Source organism: Elgaria multicarinata, chromosome 19 (genome assembly GCF_023053635.1).
Source record: "Elgaria multicarinata webbii isolate HBS135686 ecotype San Diego chromosome 19, rElgMul1.1.pri, whole genome shotgun sequence".
In the NCBI taxonomy this organism is placed as follows: domain Eukaryota; kingdom Metazoa; phylum Chordata; class Lepidosauria; order Squamata; family Anguidae; genus Elgaria; species Elgaria multicarinata.
The window spans coordinates 5,416,678-5,437,892 of record NC_086189.1 but is presented as its reverse complement, the minus strand read 5'-3'; the positions used below and the strand labels follow the sequence as shown (position 1 = coordinate 5,437,892).

The window sequence follows — 21,215 nt, the reverse complement described above, 5'->3', positions numbered from 1 at the left end:
CCAGTGGAGGACGGCGGCGCCTATTTCAGTGGGGCGGTGAATCTGCTGTGGGTTTCAGTCAGAACTCTGAAGGCAGTGGAGGCTGGCGGCTCCGAAGGCAGTGGGGCAATGAATCCGTTTCGGGTTTCAATCAGAACCAGCCTGAACCCTAATGGACCGGCACCTTCCATAGCGCCTTCAGAGTTCTGACTGGTTTGCTCTGAAACCCGGAACAGATTCGTAGCCCCACTGACATCAGAGTCACCAGCCTCCACGGTGTAAAGGAGCTGTCCAGGGTGCTGAACCCAACACCTTGTAGAGTTCCTTTAGAGTTCTGGCTGAAACCCAGAGCGGATGCTCCCCCCCCCCCCGCCTCACTGAAATGGGAGCCACCATCCCCCCCCATGGTCTGTACCGGCATGCAGGCGGCTTCCAGCTCTCTGGAAAAGCTGCTTTGCCCCTGGCCAGAGGGGCCCTTGGAGGCTGTTAGAGCTTTCGGGACACCTCTCTGTGCACCTGCCGCCCTGCCGCTGCAGCGAAGCTTCTCTCTGTCCGACAGGTCCCCCACGTCCAGCCCTACGCCGCAGAGGAGAGCGCCAGCAGTGCCCCCGGCCAGACCTGGATCGCGCGGCCCGGCTCCTGGACCTCCGCCTGCTGGTGGTCCCACTCTGGGTGGTGCGCCTCCTGTGCCCTCTAGGCCAGGGGCTTCCCCGGATCCTTTCGGGCCTCCCCCACAGGTTCCGTCTCGGCCCAACCGCGCCCCCCCTGGCGTCCCCAGGTAAGTGCAGCCGTGCAGCAGGCAGAAAGGGGCCGTGGGCTTTGGGCGTCGGCTGCGCTGGGGCTGCAAACCCAAGGCCTCCGCCGAGGGAATAACAGCCAAGGTGGCTTACTTCGGAGCAAACGCGCCGAGGTGTGTGCTGTCGGTACCCGTCCTCCTTTTGCAAGTGGGTGCTCCTGCCCGGCTTCACAGGCACCCGCTCTTGCAGTAGTCACTTGGATGCTGAGGCTTCCTCTTAAACAGCGGCATAGTGATCAACGTTGAAACGCAGGCGCTCATCATGACCGCCCCCAGAGCCTCGCCCCCAAGGAGAGTCCAAAAAAGCAGGCAGCAGCATTGATCTGTACCAAAAAAATACTCCTACGGTTTCCATCTCTATCAGGGGGAGATCTTTTATATTCAAAAGCAAGCTACCCCAGAATACAGGGATGGTTCCCAACTATGTCTTGCTGCTGAGAAAAAGTTTCTCCCCCAGAGAATTGCAGCTATACTCGGAAGGAACAGGGAATACCGGAGGGCGGGGGGGGGGGGCGGGTGGCCTCTGTGGCGGGGCTGATAGAAAAGGGCCGGAGTGCCATCCGCGTGAGCCCTGCGTCCGCTACATCACTGCTCTCGGGAAAAGATCTCGAAACCTACGGGTTTTTCTTTTCCTTGGCAGAACTGGGGGGAAAGAGAGTTTAGGAGGACCTTGGAGACGGTCATACTGACTGTTGTTGGAAGGTATCAATCAGAAAAGCCAAGGGCCCAGATGCCGGGGAGCTGCCCGGCTACAGCAAGAGACAGACTTTAAGAACGTCTTGGTGTGAGGTTTCTGTCCTCTTCTGCTGTAAGTTTTCCAGTCGGGATGGATCTAAAACTTGAGGGTCCTCCCATGCGGCCATCGCTCCGTCTGCGTAGGGACACCTCCATTAGAAGGGTAGGGTCGTGTTGTCGATTTGGGAGAAGAACTCTACCTCTATGCTTTCACGTGGATTCCTGCATTAAGCAGGGGGTTGGACTTGATGGCCTTTATAGGACCCTTCCAGCTCAACAATGCTGTCGTTCTCCCGCTTGGGTTGCTCACCGCCCCTGTGATGAAGTTCCAAGCTAGAAAGCCCCCTAGGAACGCCACTCCCCACTCTGCTCAGGGCAGAACTCCATGCATAGGTTTTCCCCAGGGAAAACAATTGATCCTGCCCATGCCTCTGGCTTCAACGTGAAGAACCACTAGCCAGCATTTGAGATCGCTGTTCGAACTCAACATCCAGGAGAACTCTTCCCAGAAAAGATAAGTCTGCCAGCGCCATCAAGTAAAACATGTTTTACTTGGCCCTATCCAACGGACAATTACTTGGAAAGAAGTCCCACTGAGTTCAGTGGGGTCTACTCCCAAGTAGGTATAGACAATCCTATACATGTTTCCTGAGAAGTAGGTCGTGTTGAGTCCAGTGCTAATAAGGCCTGTTGGTTTCAGTGGATCTACTCAAAGTATGATTAAATCTGGATCTAAAAGCTGCACCTCGTTTTATGCATGTGAAAATATTTTGTACTGCAATTCAAATGCCAGTATTTGGGGATGTTGTGGTTGATGTTCAATGGACCCCATTTTAAGCACGAGAAGCTTAAAATGGTGGGTGGGTTGTTGGCTCTTGAACGCTGACCTGGGAGCTTCCAAGGCTAACCGCTTTATTTCAAATAGCTGAACTCGAGAATTCTTGGAGGTGGCAGATTGTCAGTAGAGATTTTGTTTCGGTCTCGCTTCCCGTCGAGCGAGCCCTGCTTGGGGTTGCCTTAGAGACGTTGACAGGATCTGGCCTCATCTTCGTAATTAGCAGAATTAAGGCAAGCCCTCGACTTGAGCCTGAACAATGAAACGGTCACGTGGATATTAATCGGGACTTTTCCAGTGGCTGAACAGAAGCCGTTAACTCCCCGTTTCTTGCGCAGTGAGAAGGTCAAGCATGACTCTGTTTTGCCTAACAAATCCATACAGAAAATAAAGACGTTCTCCCACCGGTCTTGACAGGGCTGGCTCCAAGGGGCAGGAGGGCGCGTCTCCTCTCCACTTCCTCCATATTATGCACCGTTTGCTCAATCCCTCTCACAACTCCCCCTCCCTCCGCTTTCCTGGGGGCTGTCTTGACGTTGTCTGTGCCCCGGAGTGGCTCCGAATCTGCACTGCGTCGATTCTACGACGTAGCCGCAGATTCGAAGCCTCCCTGGAGCAAAGAGGCGGTGAAGATGCGCGGATGAAAAGTCAGGAACTTACCCTGGCTTTTCCAGCCAAAGCGAGGTCAGCCCGGCTCTTCCGCCGGTCTGTCCTTGCTCGGGGCCGCTCCAGGGGCGTTCCCAGGCGGAAGGCGACCTCCTATTGGTCACCAGAAGCTGGGGGAGGGGGAGGGGGAGGGCCTGATGACCCTAATGGCCGCCAGAAGGTCTGCGCTGCCTCCCCTCCTAAGGACAACATGCCGCCGCCACACACCAGCGAGAGCGTGGGGTTTGGCAGCGGAGTGGCACCAACGCAGCGCCATGAAGACAGCCCCCTGGTCTTCCCTCCCCCCGAACTAAAGAGCGCCAAACTTCTGTAGCCTGCCCTCACGAGGAAACTGCTTCAGCTCCGTGATCACTGGTTGCCTTCGCCAGGACCTTCCATGGTCCTTACAGCTCTCTTATTGGGCATGAGATGGAAATGTGCCTTCGACCTCTTAACGCTGAGAAAAAACGTTTCTGCCTCCAGTATCGCATGTTTAGGCTGTGCGGTGCAGAAACACCCTGACGGGTGCAAGCCTAGACACTCCGACGTTCGGCTGAACTTGATAGGACTTACTTCTGAGGGGAGATGCATGGGATTGCGTTGTTAGAACAGCAACAGCCCCTCTGAGATTAGAGACAGCGTGATCTGGGAAATGGGAGTGAGTAAAAAAATAATAATCCAGGTTGCTAGACCTAACGAGAGTTAATTATTATTATTGTTTTTTTAAAAAAAAGCAGTGTTCATCATCCTATGTGTATTGCATTTAGCTACAGGCCCCACTGCAGAGCAACAAAACCCAAAGACCTCCATCAGGGTAAATGTAAATCAAAACAGAACAGTGGGAGGGCGTGTGGAAATCACACCTGCCGTTTAAAACCCATGTTTGAAAAGCCCACGTCCAAGGCGGAAACGGTGACGTCTTAATAGTTGCACGGCACCAAATAGCGTTGACCCTTCACGCCCTGCATCTTCCATTCAAGCTGGGCTTTGACTTTCGGTCGCTCCAAAAGGCTGCTAGGTGAGGGCTGGATCGCATGATAACCAGGAGTTCTCTTTTGTGGCATATTGGTGGGCCTAAGAAGGGCATTGCCCTACTTTGGATGCCGTCTCCCCCTGCCCCATAGACCAACACAGCTATATTGGGGGGGGCGGGTAGTAAAGAAATCGGTTCGCTGTGCTTGTCCTAGAAGACAAGACGGGCAGGCCCAGGAGGTTCTGCTGGCTGTAACGTCACGCTGTAGTTCACAGCAAAAGACGAGCTCCCCCTGATCTCGGCTCTGAGGCGTTCCCTTCCGCTGGTCTGTGGGCCCAGGCCCTGCAGGGTGGAGGCCGAGTCCAGGGCTACAGCTCCACTCCGCAGCGCTCAACGGAAAACGTCGGTACTCCTGCTTACCCTTCTCACGCAGCTTACCCCGCGATTTGTGGGTGCCTGCGGATGCGTAACACATGGGGCTGCCCCACAGCCACAAGAACGCCACTCTCCGTGACAACTTTCTCTGGGTCTTGGGTTTCTGAACGTTGGGGTGTCTCAGAAGGAGCCGGATCTGATCTCTGTATCTAACATAAGGGATGTACAGCGATCGGTGTTAGATGGAGCCAGACCCAACGGGCCATGAGCTCCGACTTGCTGCCCTCGTCCGGCCCCGACTCTCGGGAAGTCGGTTGGGGGCCGAGGGACCTTCCCTGTCTGAGTGAGGTCCTTGCGGTGCAGCTGCCGCATGGCCTGGGTAGGGTTAAGAGCTGCTGCGGAGCCGTCTGAAGCAGGGCGTTGCCGTCTGTGTCGGTTGGAAAACGATCCGTCCGTTGGTGTGCAGTGGTCATCCCAACCCATGGCCCTGCTCCTTCGTTCTTCTACGGCTTTCCGGGGGCTTTCCCCGGGCATCATCCACACGTGCAGCTGCTGTTGCCCCATCTTGCTCCTCTTCCCTCCGCCGTTGTCTTTTTCATCCTCCTTTCAGTCCGCCTGCCATTTTGCCTGTGTTTGGGCTACGCCCTTCTCCCTGCTGCCTCCTGCACTCTGTCACCATTCTCGTTCACCCCTCTTTCATGCCCTCCGCCGTTCCATTCCTTCCCTCTCCTGGATGATATATTCTATATACTGGCAGGATGTTCCACACAGGCTGACGTGAAGGGTTCCGCTCCCTTCCTTCTCTGCCCCCCCCAACCACCTCTCGTAAACCTCTCCTAAAATGACCCATTTCCTGCCTTGTAAAACATTGAATTGTATGCCACAGATGAACAAGGAAAAGATCCATTCCTGCGTTGTTGTTTTTCTCAGAGGGCTCCCCAGATAGCTGCAAAGAAGGAGGGCAGGTTGTGTGGGTAAGTGGGTGGGTGTGTTTGCGCACACCCGGTGCACGTCAGCCTGAACAACCAGGGATTTCAGCCACACGTCTGGTCTCCTAGGTGAGAGGCACGTGGTGGCACGGCTGCTGGTCGTGAGATCCAGGCGGTTAGCTTCTGGGGTCGGCATGACCACCCACAGACTTGCCTGCCGTTTCCTGGAACGCATCTTACGCCTCTGGCTCTCTTCTCGCCAGAAGCGGCGATGTGGTCCTGAAAGGGCAGTTGTGCCCTCCGCTGTACGCAAGTGCTTTTTGCCTGCATGCTTTTCCCTGAATCTCCTGCGGATTTGTGCATTGCTATGCAGGCGCTCGGAGGACCGGTGGTGGTGGAGCCAATTCAGCTGAGACATGGTGGTTTCCGCCAGGGAGTGATTTCTCTTTGAGAGAGAGAGATGCCATACAATTCTGACTGATTCTGAGCCAGACCCTTGGCCCATGTAGCCAACACGGACTGGCAGCAGCCGCTCTCCACAGTTGCAGGCAGGGTTTTTCCCAGCCCTACCTGGAGATGCCAGAGATCTAACCCGGGACCTTCTGCACACGAAGCGGAGGCCCTACCGCTGAGCAACAGCTAAACAAACCAACTTCCAGGGGGGAGCCAGGTTAGGGTGCTGTAGCAAAACCAACCAAGTGCCTTGAAATACCTTAAAGGTTTAACACACTTACTATGGGTTAAGCTCCTGTGGACTAGAAGTGGAGTCTAGTCCCCAGCAAGGCATGCCGTCATGAATTGGTGAGTTTTTAAGGTGGCACGCAACGCTCCTTGTTGATACTACCCAGAGTATCCCAACCTGGATAGTTTCCAAGGAATGCACAGAGCTCTCTCTCTCTCTCTTTCTGTCCCGACCCCCCCCAACTGCTCCATTCCACCAGTTTGCGTGCTCCTTCCAAAGGGCCCTTTCCCCCCATTGACCAATGGCTTCAGATGGCGTCCGAGCTCCATGCGCCATCTCTCGTATATAGAATAAGCACGTCTGCACTTGGTGGCTGGCCGAGGGCCCTCTTGCCGCAAGGGAACAGGCAGCCATCTTCATGTGTTGTTATTTCTTCGTCTTTCTTTGCTCCCCCCCTTTTTTTTTTCTTTACAAAAGGATCTGGCTTTTCCGCATTGGGTAGAGAAATGGGGAGCAGCGTTGGGGTCTGAAAGGAAGTGTATCAGCTGTTGAGATGTGTGTGTGTGTGTGTGTGATTGAGAGAGAGAGAGAGAGAAGTTTGTGTGGTGTGTCAACTCTTTGCACACATGTGTGCGTGTATGAGCCTGTGCAGCCTATTTGGTGAGTGCTTTGGGGCTGTGTCCAGACACACATACTTATGAGCCGGGCTGTGGACTCACTCTTTTTTTGAGGACAGATGTGCAAGCTTCCAAACTGAATTTGACTCCAAGAGCGTTCCATTCGGCCTGTCTTTAGACCACAATTTCAGAGGCTGTCCTCACCGCTTACAGCACTGTTTGGAGTTAAGAAACAACAGCCCATGCGCTTTATTTGAAAATGCACAACATAAAAAATGTTAACTGGATAAAAACGCTGGGCTTTTGAATTGAATAAATAAATAATAATTTAAAAAACCCACTGAAAAAGCCTGCCTGGGGGAAGAGGCAGGCATTTTTCTTGGAGTCACAGCCAGGTACAGCCTTACGGCCACTTTCTGTGGTCATGAGAGTACATTTGGGGTGGAGATGGAGCGCGCAGGCCCCTGCACGGGTGTGTGGATGGCTGTCTCCGTAGGAGGGTGCCTGGGATGTGAGCACACAGCTGAGTGTGGTACGTGTGGCGTACACTGCTGCCGGGCGTGCCCAGGTGTGACTACAGCTGCGTCCGTGCCGCGGATCTCTGCCTTCTTCTGTCGTCTGTGTATCTGTATAGTTGTGAGTGCAAGCGTAGGCCATAGCGCTTTCTCACAAGCGTGTGTGTGTGTGTGTGTGTATGAGCACGCCTTCATTTTCCAGGCTGCCTCTTGCCTCCAAATGTCTGAACAGCCATGTCGCTCTCGTGTTGTCTTTCAGAATCACTATCAGTGACCCCTGAGGATTGGCAGCTACGGTACGTTCTTCACACGCACTCATCCCTGCCCCCCCCAAGCCTTCAGTGGTGCATGACTCCGTGTTAGTGTTATTCCCCTGCCCCCCCCATCCCACCCGCCCCGTCCTGCCACTTGCCTCCCCTGTTAGCTCTTACCTCCCTAGAGGTCCTTGCCTTTGCAGCTAGGCGCTGTGGAGTCCCACCTCCTGCAGCAATGGACTCAAAATGTGGTGGATCTATGGCTGCAATTCATTATTTTATTTAAGGAAACAATTTGATTAAAAAAAACAAACACCTTTCTTTGGAGTCCATGAATTTGGGTGGTGGGAGTATATGAGAGAGAGAGAGAAAGGCATGAATATGGAAAGAACTCTGCCAAAGTAGCTGGACTTTATCAAGGGTCTTTTCTCCCCCCCCCCCAAATCTGTTCCCGTAGCGCAGTAGTGTCGTAGCGCAGTAGTGTCCTGCTTGACTAGCCTTGGGGAGAGAAGGGTCTTTCCCAGCCTGGCTCTCGGAAGCCTTTTGCGTGATTGAAAGGCTGCTCCGATTCCTCGTGTACATCCCCACCCCCTGCAGGCCTCGAGTTCCGTTCCTAACGGCCCTTTCCCTCTAGGCGTAGCAGCAGGGGGAAAGCTGGCATGCTGGTGGGACTGCTTTGCCCTGTGCATCTCCATTTTGACATGGTGCGTACACTTTATACGACGTACCCAGTCCCTGTGGAGTGGGATGCGCCCCCCCCCCCCACACACACACTTTCCAGGGGATTTACAGGCCAATCTGTCAAGCAAATCCAGCATCGCCCTATAGAGGCCCTGGAGGAGAAACTGAGTCGTGCCACCCAAACAAGGTGTGCGGCTCCTGCCCTGAGCTTTGGGGGCTCTATTGATTTGCCTGCCCCTCTTAACGTGCCCAGATGCCTGCTGCCTGAAGCGGCCACCTTGTCTGTTGTCTAGTTGGGGTTGCCCCACCACCCAGGCGGCCACGCTGTACAAAGCCCTAAGTGACACAAACCATGTTCTGACAACACCCTAAGCCACAGTAAGCACTTTGAGCTAAACATTATGGCTTAGCATGTTGTGTGAACCATTCCTAACCATAGCTGCATAACCGGGGTTTAAATACACTCATTAACCATTAAGGACTAGCAGCCTAACCATGGCTTAGCGTGTTGTCTGAACAGGCCCATAGTAGTGTGCCCCTCTAGGAAGGATGGGAGTAGCAGTCCAACGCGTCTGGAGGTTGTAGCGCTTGAATCTAACCATTCTGGCATGCTGGCTCTCTCCTCTTGCCTTGGGAGGCAGCAATGAATCAGTTGACGTGTCTGGAACCTGGCAGTGTGGAAACACCGAGAGAGAAAAACATCCTTTCTCGAACCTTGCACTTGCAGCGGCTGTGCTGGATTCTGCCCCCCCCCCCAAACCTGGCTTTCTGAGCCCCGGTGCCCACTTTCCTCTTCCTCCATTGCAGCCAGAGAGTCTTCTCCAGGCCTGCCGCTCGCCCTCCACCTGTCCCCCTCTCCGTCTCCCTTTCTCTCTCCTTGAACTCTGCAGCAGCGAATGTGTTGAGCGGCAAAGAAGCCAAGGCGGCCCCCGGCCAGCACAGCTATGGGATCGGTTTTCCAGTTCAGGTACAGAAAACACAATAGGGGAGGCAGCAACCAGAGAGGAAGGCAACCTACAGTTCTCATAAGACTCAGCCAGCATGGCCAACAGCCAGGGATTATGGGTGCTGTAGCCCAAAATAGCAGGAGCGCGCACCATGTATTCAAAGGGCTGAGCATTTTCTGTGTGGGCAAATAAACCCAGAAGTCAATCCTTCAGTTCAGCCAGAGCCGGTCCTAAGGTTGGGATAAATCAGATGCAGGAAAGATATTTACATCTCCTTAAATCTACATAGTTTATTATAGATCATGTTTTCAGTTAATTGATCCCCCTCCCCTCTTTCTGTGTGCGTGTTTCTGGGCGTAGGGAAAGAGCTACCCAGAAAGAAGGGGATTTTCAAGGTTTCCCCCTATTAGCATGAGGACTAGATGCACTGGTTTGGTTTTTGAAGGTGAAATCCTCAGCGTGCTGCGTTCCTGCCGTGTTTGGCACAGCAAGCCCACAATTGCTTTGGATCACACCGCTATTACCAGAGCGGCTTCCTTCCAGAGAGGACGGGTAGCCGAATTCAAGTGAAGTGAACTAGATTGAGAGAGAAAGCTCTTGTACGTATTTGTCGCCACGTGTGAATGGGAAAGGCTAAAAAGCGCTATTTGGGGATGTACAGACCCAGTTAGGTGGGGTGGGGCAATCCCCGGCAGGGTTCGTCACGGCCAATGGCACGGCTTGTTTGAAGGGGAGGCCAGTGGTAACTGGGCTGGAGCTGCTAGTCCTCAACTCATCTCTGTCATCACACCCACCCGGTGAACGTGTCGCTGGCTTCTGCCGTGTGTGTGTGTGTGTGTGTGTGCTGCAGAGGCACATGTCTCAGCTCGGGGGGTGGGGGCTGGGACATGGCAATCCATCGCCGTGGCAGTGGGCGGCGAGCGCGTTGCTTCAGGGGCGCCGTCTTTTCCCGGCTTCTGGCCAGCCCACCTCAGTCCTGAGCCAGAGGCCGCGCTTCCTTCTGGGACTCGCTGTTAGGAAATGCTGCCAGCCCGCCAGCCCGGCTGCCGAAAAGCGCCACGATTTCGCGATGGGCTGGAGAAGGCCGGAAGGCTTCGCCTGCAAAGTGAAGGGGCTTGCTTGGTTCATTCCCCTCCTCTGCTACGTTTGGCATCTCCCACCGCAAGTTGGGGCTGAGCGATGATAGGAACTCGACCGCAGGGCAGATGGGCTCCGTCAGGGAGGCGGCTGAAGGCCGACGCCTCTGGGAAAGCGCAAGCGGTCCCATTGGGAGAGGCGGCAAATGCTCGCTTGCAAGAATGCCCCCATTTCTTTTACCCCCCTGTTGAAGCCCTGCGAGGTCCATAGGCAGCAGCCCACCCCCACCCCCATGCCAGGTTTATCTATCAATACATCGCAGGATCCACCCCCTTTGGGCCAGGGCAGGTAACAGAGGATTCCTCAGAAACAGCAACAGAGGGATATGGAAAGCTGCCTTTATATGGAGTCAGACCCTTGGTCCATCCAACCCAGTATTGTCAACACGGACTGGCAGCAGCAACTCTCCAGGGTTTCAGGCAGGAGTTTTCCCAGCTGTACCTGGAGATGCAGCCGGGGACCAAACTCGGCTGTACCACTGATCCACGGCCCCTCCCCTGGAGGCCTTGGGATGCCTAAAGTGAATGCACCAAAGTACTTATTTTAACATTTTCTATATCACCCTCCAGGATCAATGCACTCAGGGCAACTTCCGCAGTTAAAAAAATAAGGCAACTATCACAAGATAGTGACAAAAATATCCAGCCTGAAAGTGCAGATAATGCTGCCAGCGGTAAAGTAGAGAACTTCCCTGGCGTCTGCCTCTTACTGAAGGAGGAGTTGGGAGTGATGTAAACCCAGGTTCAGTAGCACTTGGGTTGAAAGAAGCACAACAGCAGAGAAGTTGACCCAGCACTGGCTCAAGCCAACTTCGCCACCCTGGGCCAATCTGCCAGTGTGAAGCAGCCCTTCGTTTGCGGGGTGTGTGTGTTGGGGGAGGAGGTGAAGTTGTCCAACGGGGAAGGCTCGCTATAACCAAATCTGTGAATAAATTTGTTCTAGGGGACTAAAGAACTGTTTGAAAAAGCTGGGCTCAGCTAGCTGTCGCGACCCCCAAAAAGCAGCTCAGCACCCGCTTTTCCGCCAGAGCGGGCTGCTCCTGCTCCAGAGTAGCAGGCAGCTCCTGACACAGCACCTCCCAGAGGACGCCTCTCATTCTGTGTGACATTGCTCCTCACTCGCTTGGTACAGTAGCATCACCGTGGTTGTGCGCCCCATGCTTCTCGACACTCATCTGGGTACCAGCACCATCTTGCTGGATGTTGAGCCTCGGTTTTCTGGCGAGCCATCCGATGAGCGCCACTGGTGCATTCATCAACAAATCCCAGGGATCGTTGGGGATTCCGTACAATCTGTGCTAGAGCTTTTTCGTCTTCCCTCCCAACCCAAAAAAGGAACGGCTAGTGAAATTCGGCCGTTTTTAAAGCACTGATTAATAACCGCTTACGTTGCGCTCTGCGCCCTAAGAAATGGCAAGGTTCTGGTCGGGGTGAGGTGGAGAAGCATGCGTGACTGTGAGTGGCCGCCATGCTAACCTGTGTGCACGTGTGTGTGTGTGTTCTCTTCTCATCTTTTTTGTTTTGTCTTTTCTCTCTCTGCTCCCACAGCCGGAAGGGCCCTGCTTCACCTACGCGACCCACCATAATCCGATCAGCTGAACCATCCCTCTTAGATTTATAACCCGAGGCCTGTAGACAGCTGGTGACAAGTACCTTGCTTGGGGCTCTTCGGTTGGCCCCCAAACCCTTACCCACCCACCCACCCCGGTTCTCTCAGACACATCCTCACCCCCCCTTCCTCCGACCCTTCCCACATGTCGTAAAATGCTCATTAGTGACTGAGCTCTTCTTTGTCTTCTCTCATGCGTCCTGTATCGCTTTGTGAGCATAGAGTAGTCCTAGTTCAGTGGCATGAGGAACTGTTGAAGGACACGAGCTCTTGGGAGCCTTGTGTTACTGGAATGTCAATGTCCAACCTGGCCTGCTCACGGTGTCCTGCCTGCATTGGTTAGCTGTAGCGTCTAGCGCTCAATCCGTAGCTACGTAGCGGTTCTTTTCTACGGTAGTTCAGATGAAAACACAAAAGCCCTGTGTTTGCAATCCCGGCCGAGGATACATACACGGCAAGACAGTTAACGCAAAACGTTGAACATTCTTGAGAACGTCTGATATGTGGGTTTGATTGGAAGTGCAGACTTTTGGGAACGGTGGAACGCTTTTGCAAGCGGAGGGGCGATAAAGCAGTCGGGAAAGGGGTCTTGTAAAGATGCAGTCTTCCAGACCATGAAGCACGTCCTTATCTCCGAGTGGAAAGACTCAACGGCGACGGGCTGCCCTCCGTTCTTTGAAGTACCAGAGGAGGGTTGAGGCTTTTGGCAGTAGCTAGCTTGTCTTAGCACTTGAAACTGACTTTCTGCACAGCCAGAGAGGCTAATAAGAGTTCCTCTCCACACAAAAATGGACGAGCTAATATTTCCAGGAGAATTTGCTGTGTCAGTGTTTTATTGCAACCACCAGTGCTTCAGACAGGGGGGGAAATAAACCCCAACAACTGCAAACCACACTACTTGTTTGATGTCTTGAGTATCCTGGTGATTCTAATAGCCTTTACTACTTGCATGCTGATGGTACGTATGTATAACGTGGGGGGAAATGTATTTGTGACTCTTTTAAGTCTCGACTCGCACTGGCTTCTTTATGTACGTGCTGAGGGGGTAAATACAAAAACATTTTAAGGGGTAAATACAAAAACATTTTAAGGGGGAAAAGAAGACCTTCGACATCCTGTCCCTCTGAAAGCCAAGTCACACCCTCCTCCTTTTAAAGTCTTCCCCACCTACAATTTAAGTTATTGGTTGTTTTTTATTCCGGTGCTGTTGCTTTTGATTTCTGTTGAGGATCCTCATGACACCAACTTCTGATGTTTGTTCCTTTCCCTATTTTAACTATTGTTTTACTTTTTTGTCCTTCTCCTACTCCCTTCTCTCTCCCCCCCCCTTTTTTTTGGGTGTGTGTGTGTGTGTGTGTGTGTGTTCTTCTCTCTTCCTTTAAATTCCAGCCGCCCTGGTAAAGCTAGCACCTCCCGCCCGGAGAGTCCAAAGCCACCATTTGACATGTAATTCTGCTCCCTTCTTGAGATCCATCCTTTATCTGCCTCTTAGCTGTTCTGTCCTGGAATGGTCCAACGCACATCTTAAAAAAACACACAGCTTTGTTCTGTCGTAGCTTGTGGCTTGCACATATCAAGACGTGACTAGTGAAACTGGTTTTTTCTTCCTCCCAGTTGCTTTAAAGGAACTTTTAAAGAAAAATCAAGTTATATTGTAGTAATGAGAAACATATCTTTACTGTTATATAAATATATAAATATCTATATATATATATATATAAAGATCTAAATCTATATGGTGTTCAGAAGTTTTAAGCCTTTAATGCTTCCAATGTTGATTTTAGCAAATACTTGAGTAGGAAGATTATATATATTATACGTACACATGTGCACTCAACAAAATGTAACCCAAACCCAGCAGCAAGCCTGAGATTTAATCAATTCTCTGCTGTATACAGTCGGGTTGTTCTGTTGCCCCCAAATTGTGGGTGAATCTTCGCAGTGCTGGTAGTACCTGTCATGCCGTCTGTGATCTGTCAACTCTTGTCTATTGGCTGAAATAAACTATTATTTCTGTATAATGGAGACTCCATGCCTCAAATAAAATTCTCTCTCAGTGCTTCCGGGCTCTTATATTTAATACTGGCAAGGTGTGGGGCAAAACAATCCGGGAGCTGTACACATACTGAGCGGTCCCTGCATCTGAGGTGGTACCAAGCAGCAGTGTTAGGAGAATGGGTTAAAGTCCTGTTTGTCGCACTAGCGCACACACACACACACACACACACTCCCTTAAAAAGGGAGGTGTCACCACCACCTACAGCTGCATAAACCCACAATAGTCTGCTTGTCAGTTGAGTTTTGAAAGGGCTTTTATAGCCAAATGGATTACGCTGACCAAAGAGATAATGGAAAACCACACTAACGTCTATTTTGTGAATTACTCTTAAGTTATTGCTTACTGTGGAGCAGCCAGATATGCAAAGGCGCCATTTCAGTGGAACACGACCTGCAAAGAGAGTCACTCAATGCACCTCGTGGGCCTTTGCATCATAGGAGGCGGTGCCAGAGTTTGAGTCCATTTGAAAACACGCTACTCGGTGTCTTCACACTCCGATTTCCTCCTTGAGTAGGTAAAACAGATGAGGAGGTGAAAGTGAGAACAGCTCCCCAGAAGTAACAATATATAAAAAAGCCTTCAAACTACAGCTGAAGGGTGAATTCGGTTTCTCGGAGGAAAATATTAGAAAGTTCCCCAAGCTGGTGCCCCTCCAGATGTTTTTGGGCTACGCCTCCTATCATCCCTGATCAGTGGTCATGCTGGCAAGGGCTGATGAAGGTTGTAATCCCAAACAGCTAGAGGTCAGCAGGTTGGAGAAAGCGGCATTAAAAGAACCAAAATTAAGTACAGCAATTCAGTTGTACCTTTCCGTACTGGGAATGATACATGCAATTTTGAGGTTTCACCTCCAGAACCGCAGCTAGGATTTGGGATGCCTGAAATAGCAACCGACACAGCTGGGCACTGCAAAAAATCCAGAAGCTGAAGCTAGTGTAGAATGCAGCAGCTCAGCTGATGCTGGGAGCTTGCCTCCCGTTCCCCAGGTAAGAGCAGAGGGGTTTTTTTTAGAGAAGGGTGACCCTACAGGGAAAGGAGAAACAGAGCTCAGCTCAGGCAACCCAATCGCAGCTGTTCAACCAGGGAAATTGTTCGCCTTTTCCAGAACACAAGAGAGGGACATGCAGAGTGTGCTAGGTGGGAACAGGTTTATTCGGAGAGAACAAATTTGTAACAGGATTAAATTACCTCTGCAATCGAATGCAAGATTTCTCTAATAAGTGTTTTCCTTTCAAGTTCCTCGAAACCAGAGACCCAATAAATATTTAACAATGTTCCGTATTAAATCACATTCCTGCCCAACCCCCCAACCCTGTTGAAGTTAGATAATTTCTTTTTCTTATAATACAAGGTTACGAGTTGCCTTCCAGCAGCCAGAAATGCTGCCAAAGGATACCTCTCTTCTTTATTCAAGGTATATACAAAATGTTACACAGATACACTATGTACACTCGTGCAAACAGGAGCTCTCAAGCTCATTTTGCTAGTGCCCCGACACAACGCACTGAGGGAGTAACACTGACAATCAAAATCATGGCTGTGCCAATTCCTTGGATGTCTTTTCTGATTTGCCCTCAAGAGTCCCCCGGGGGACATGAAGCTCTCTAGAGCATGGAAGAGTGCAGTGATTTCGCCTACAATCGTGCTGCGCTGGAAAACTGGGCAGGGACGGGGAAGAAGCTATGTATTAGGGAATTTCCCTGTGTGCTTTTCGGCTTTGGGCAGACTGTCTGTAGCAGGTTCTACCAGAAAGAAAGGGCTGTGATGGAAAGATGGGGAAATCCCATTACATAAGCGACTGGCAGAATGCGTTGCAGAGAAGTGAAATGCAGACAACTGAGCTGCCTGTCTTGCTAGCGGCTGCACTTCCAACGCCGGATTGCAGCTACACAAGGGCACCTACATCATCACCAGCCAACAACTTATGCTGCCTATGTACAAATGTGCAGAGCGTTCTCCCGCAGAAGGCCTCCCGAGGAGGACTCGGGCGCACGTTCAGAGCGAATCCTTGTCCCTGTCCCTCATGCACACATCCGCAATGCCATTTTCAACACACCGTAGTAGACAAGATACACGCCTTCATAGAACTCTTCTGCCTAGTTCCATACTAGGGCTTGCAAGATTAAAAAAAACTTTATTCCAAATATCCCAGGCTCAGTGTCGGACAGAAGGGAAATCCAGTTACAGGTCACTGAGAGTCCAGAAATCAAGACGAAAGCATGTTTGTTTGTTTTTCAGTGATTTGCTTTTCCTTTTTTAAACTAGGCTTCCCCATCTTTAAAAATAAATAAAATCATCCAAAACAGACGGCAAAGTACGTCAACCTTCAAAAGTGCAGGCATCCCACCCTCAGATCACCTGCTCCAAGTAGCCAGAAGCACAACCCAAAAGCGTAACTGGAAAACACAAGACACCAAAGCCTAGAAAGGCAGTTGGCCAACCTGTTTGCTTTTGGAGGGTGGGGGGTAAAGATGGAGGCTGGGAGGTTCCGGTATGAGGCAGGCTGTGCCGTAAAGCAGAAGGGCTGAGATCCGTGGCGGGACACAAGGAGACCCCATACTGTCTAGCCTTGGAATAAAATATGGGAAGATAATGGACAAGTGGCTACTGTGGTAAGTGGAACAAAGCCATGGGCTGAGAAATGGACTGGCCCACAGAAGCCAGGAGAACCAAGCCTTCTCCCTCAGCTTCACTTGATGGCCCTACTTGATTCTTTCAGGAACAGGCATGGGGAAGGACTAGGCCACGGATGCCCGGCCCTCACGTCCCGCCCAGCTCGGGCCGCGTGTGACCCCTTTGCCGCAGCCCAGGCACGCAGGACAGAAAACAACGCAGGGCCCTTTGCATCCCTCGCCGACTCCGTACCAGGTTACACCACCATGATCTTGACTTCATCGTTCTCGTCGGCCCGGTAGAAGAAGGGAATGCAGGGGTTTTCCAAGAGGGAGCCCAGCCTGTCCCGGGGGTTCTGGATTTCACGTAGCAGCTGCATGATCTGCTTAGCGGTGGGATCTTGAGGAGCCGGCGGGAGGCCTTTGCCATCGATGTGGGATGGGTGGGCTTTGGGAGCGGCAGATCCCTGCTCCGGCTCGTCAGTCAAACTCACTTCGCGCAATCCTGGAAGGCAAGGCGGGAGAGGGTGCGTCATTCAGCTTGGGCGAAGGGCTGGGGCGCAACGCTTGCTCACGAGTCGAGCGCGCACCCCTAGGAGCGCTTCTCCCTCAGCCTTGATGTCTGGGAGATGGTTTACTCAGTGGGAAAGGGAAGAGAGTGCTGGAAACGCGTTCAAAAGCATCGTCCTCCTCAAGTTCCAAGGCTGGACCCAGGTACTGAAGCTGGACGCGAGATGTGCACACGGCACCTGCTCTGCACTGGCAAACTCTGGAACAGTCCCTGTATTGCAATCTTCCTGTCGATGGGTTGGACTGCAACTCCCATTATCTGGCCACACTGGCTGGGGTTAATGGAAGTTGCAGTCCAACCCATCGGCAGGGCACCAGGTTTTGGAAGGCTGCTTTAGTGAGATCCCACCTCCCCCCTTCTTAAGGGACAGCAGCCCCCGCCCTCCCTTGTTACCGCCACGGCTCACCTTCCCCATCAGTGGCGTTCAGCTCAAGGCACCTCTCCGCAATCATGGCGGCCTCGATCTCCAGGTCAGACCGCGGCTCTTCATTCTGAGTCACAGCCAGGTACTTCGCGTACCATTCGTTCCTCTCGCTCACCAAGAGCATCACCAGTTCCTGGAGTTCCAGCAGCTTCATCTGCAGCAAATCGAGAGGGGGGGGGAATGGAATCACCGAGGCTCAGCTGTGCCACGGAAGACATACGCCTGGACTCACTCAGCGGCACCCGTTCTCTCCCTTCCACAAGCACCACATCCTCCATGCTGCTGCGTATACCTGGATCATGGCCAGACCCTCCCCCAATGAGGAGGGAAATCTCTTGCTTTAAACTTAAGGTTTCCTCCCGTCTGTCCTGGATCACTACTGCCTCATACTTTTGCTTATCTCTGCTGCCTGTTGCTCGTTCACCTCCCCTATGTCAGTTTTCAATCAAGCACTCCTTCCATGGGCTGCTGCCCAGTTTGATATGGCTCTGGGCAAGGTGCATCCCAGTCGGTTCTCCCAACGCCTCCCCTGTGTACTTCACCGAATTTACCAGGGGACAGATGGCAGCACCTCCTCACCCCAGCGCCAAGCGCTGGGCGAGGCAGCTGCAGCCCATGCCAGCATCCTTTCCCCAATGCCCGTGGGTACTACCCTCTGGATGATTACGTCAAGGGTGCTGTCCAGAAAGCTGGGCATAAAGAAGGAGCTCCCTTAAAAAGAGAGGAGACCACTGCCAGCCGGCCTCCCTTATCCTCTCCTTTCCCTTTGTCTCCCGTTTTCTATGCACAGCCTGTATTAGAAGGATGTGAAAATGGCAAGGCTTCTCCTTGCTCGCTTCAAGACCACACCCCAGATCCTACATTATCGAACCACTCGTGCACACCGCCAGGCAAGCCACATGCTCAGGGACGGCTTCAGAAGCATCCCACAGTTCAGACATGAGCAATGGAAGTTCATTGATCTGTGTCTTTAATTCATGCTTAGTCTGGGTTCGGACGATCACGCAGGTAAAACAATTTGCATAATTACCCATACTGCAACGTGGGTTTCTGGGTCGTCTGAACCCCTCCTACAACCCTTGGCGGGCAGTAGGTGTTGTAGGGTGGGTATGAAGCCACACCTACCATGTAGTGCAATGGATTCAGATAATGCAGCAACCCGCACTGCAGCACAGGTAATTATGCAAATTTACAGCTGCACACACAGGGGGTGAGGAGATAAACCGTGATGGCTTCTTTTATCTCCATGATCATTGACTTAAAACATCTAATACATTATATTTTGGAATAACTTGGCTACTGTGAACACCTCAAGATCACAACCTTAAGGAAAATCTCTCTTTTATGGAGGTGCTTCTTTCTGAAGCAAATGCTACCTATCCCAGAAGTAGTCAAGGTAATTTTAAAAGACTCCATAAGTGGGGAGAGTGTCCCTCTCTCTTGCTTGTTCACACAGGAATAGGCATGAAGGCCTTGTACCAAGCAGAAACCCTGTCATATCATCCACCCTGCTGACTGAAAGAGAGACTGAAAGAACTGGGCATGTTTAGCCTGGAGAAGAGAAGATTGAGGGGAGACATGATAGCACTCTCCAAAGACTTAAAAGGTTGTCACACAGAGGAGGGCCAGGATCTCTTCTCGATCCTCCCAGAGTGCAGGACACGGAATAACGGGCTCAAGTTAAAGGAAGCCAGATTCCGGCTGGACATCAGGAAAAACCTCCTGACTGTTAGAGCAGTATGACAATGGAATCAGTTACCTAGGGAGGTTGTGGGCTCTCCCACACTAGAGGCCTTCAAGAGGCAGCTGGACAAGCATCTGTCAGGAATGCTTTAGGGGGGATTCCTGCATTGAGCAGGGGGTTGGACTCGATGGCCTTGTAGGCCCCTTCCAACTCTGCTATTCTATGATTCTATGACATTTCACAAGAGTCCTTTGGTAGGAAGGGAGGGGATCCCTTGCTCACCTTCATTTCCTCTTTGTCCTGGGCCAGTCGGCTGATGTATTCCTCTTTATCTCGGTGGCGCTGTTTGAGGATCGCCCTCTGACTCTGGTACAGGGCAATATACTCGCCTGGAACACAGGAGAGAGGATTGAGGCTGAGCACGTCTATCAGAAGTGTGGCAGTGAAAGCTACACATTTGCCCTTAGTCAAATTTACTACCTGCAATCATGATGAATAGGAAGTTATACACACACAGCCTTTCTTTTCTTGGCAATCTATAAACCTACTGGCACGTTCAAAATTCTAGCAAAAAGGGAGGAAGGGTGGAAAATAGAACTAATGGCCATTTTTTATTTTACATTTTATTTGGTTCTTTCCATGTGGGAAGGCTGAGGTTACAAGAGGCTTGGGAGATGAGTTATACTTCCACGCCACTGAAAGCATTTGAAACCACTGAAAACCTCCCCTCTAGGGGCGGTTGCCCTTCTTTTTCCTTTGACTTCATGAGGACTGGAAAACTTGGGGCTTTTTTTTCTTCCCCAAAAAATGAAAACAAAAGCAGAGATCATCAAAATCCAATGGGACTGTTTCGCACTCTGTGTCCGAAGTGTATTTCATCATCAATTTTATTACATGCAATTTATTTCTTTATTGATGCTATTTATATACCACCCTTCATATTCCAGAGCAGTTTACAATGTAATTTTAAGACCAACATTATTATTATTATTATTATTATTATTATTATTATTAATTTATTTATTTATATAGCACCATCAATGTACATGGTGCTGTAAATAGCAAGACTCTGCCATACCAACAGAAGACCCAGCACGCTAACAGAAGACCCAACCTAAACAGGGGACGGCACTTCCTTCGCCTCACCTATAGTGTCTGTTTCCCCGGACAACTGTATGCAGCGGTGTTCCAGCTCTTCCACCCGGTCCTTCAGCTCTGCCTTCTCACGCATCAGGTCTGTGAATCGGGACTGAAGACGCAATGACCAGTCACCACGGGAGCAGTGAGGGAAATCACAAGGGGAAAAACAAGGGAAGCAATCAGAACTTCCTAACAGCTCAGCAGGAGAGGAAGCTCTTTGCCACTTCTCTTTGCAAAGTTTGCAAAGCGGCCCCCAACCTTGCAGCTTTTATTTACAGAAATTAGTCACAGCGGTCACTTCCTCCCGCAATGGAATATCAGGATAGCGGTTCCTATATTTAAAAAAGGTGACCCTAGTAAACCAGCCAACTACCGCCCGATTAGTTTGCTGGATATGTCATCTAAAACGTATACAAGTTACCTATTAAAGAAATAAAACCATTGGCTTGAGTCTAGCGAGCTGATTGCAGAAGAACAGGCGGGTTTTCACTGCAATCACTCAACAATCGATCATTGTTTTGTACTTTCTCACTTGGTCCACGAATATGTGAAATGGAAGCGTACCTGTCTATTTGAGGCATTTATTGACGTCTCAGTGGCGTTTGATCAACTCAGCCATGATTGACTTTGGGATAAAATGAACAAAACCTCAATCGACAGAATATGAAGATTCTGGTGAGGACAGGTCTTTCAGGGTCCCTCTCAGCCTTGTTTCATACTATGTGAGGTGTCAGTCAAGGATGCTTATTAGCACCAACACTGTTTACTATCGATGTTAATTCTTTAACGACTGGTTTCAGTAATGATTATTACGTCCCCACCACCGAAACTGGGATCTAGGAAAGTTATAGTTGTTATGTATGCTGATGACACTATTTTATTATCTCAGCCACAACAAGGTCTATGAGAGTCCTAAAAAAGGAAGCAGCAGCAGCTTTCTGTCTAGGCAGGTCTAACCACTAGGTAAGAGGCAAAACTCCATTCCGCTTCCCATGGGAAGACACTCGAATACGCCGC

At 51.2% G+C, this 21,215-nt stretch overlaps 2 protein-coding genes across 11 annotated transcripts in view; one reads left to right on the top strand and one right to left on the bottom strand.

Annotated features, from left to right (window-relative positions):
* The window catches only part of DNM1 (dynamin 1), a 138,325-nt gene extending 124,558 nt beyond the window's left edge, over positions 1-13,767 (top strand). For 2 of the 8 annotated variants that reach the window (XM_063144580.1, XM_063144577.1), the window contains exons 20-22: positions 539-757; positions 7,341-7,377; positions 11,648-11,728. In XM_063144580.1, the coding sequence (XP_063000650.1) occupies positions 539-757; positions 7,341-7,362 (241 nt within the window). In that variant the 3' untranslated portion in view covers positions 7,363-7,377; positions 11,648-11,728. Of the gene's footprint in view, positions 1-538; positions 758-7,340; positions 7,378-11,647; positions 13,063-13,097 lie in introns of those variants that run through there. The other 6 variants (XM_063144573.1, XM_063144574.1, XR_010026306.1 and 3 more) reach the window with 5 other exon arrangements.
* Positions 13,768-14,898: 1,131 nt separating this feature from the next.
* GOLGA2 (golgin A2) overlaps positions 14,899-21,215 on the bottom strand; it is a 44,407-nt gene continuing 38,090 nt past the window's right edge. For all 3 annotated transcript variants that reach the window (XM_063144570.1, XM_063144572.1, XM_063144571.1), the window contains 4 exons: positions 20,205-20,307; positions 19,341-19,447; positions 17,357-17,528; positions 14,899-16,884 (listed from right to left, as the gene is read on the bottom strand). In XM_063144570.1, the coding sequence (XP_063000640.1) occupies positions 16,637-16,884; positions 17,357-17,528; positions 19,341-19,447; positions 20,205-20,307 (630 nt within the window). In that variant the 3' untranslated portion in view covers positions 14,899-16,636. The remainder of the gene's footprint in view (positions 16,885-17,356; positions 17,529-19,340; positions 19,448-20,204; positions 20,308-21,215) is intronic.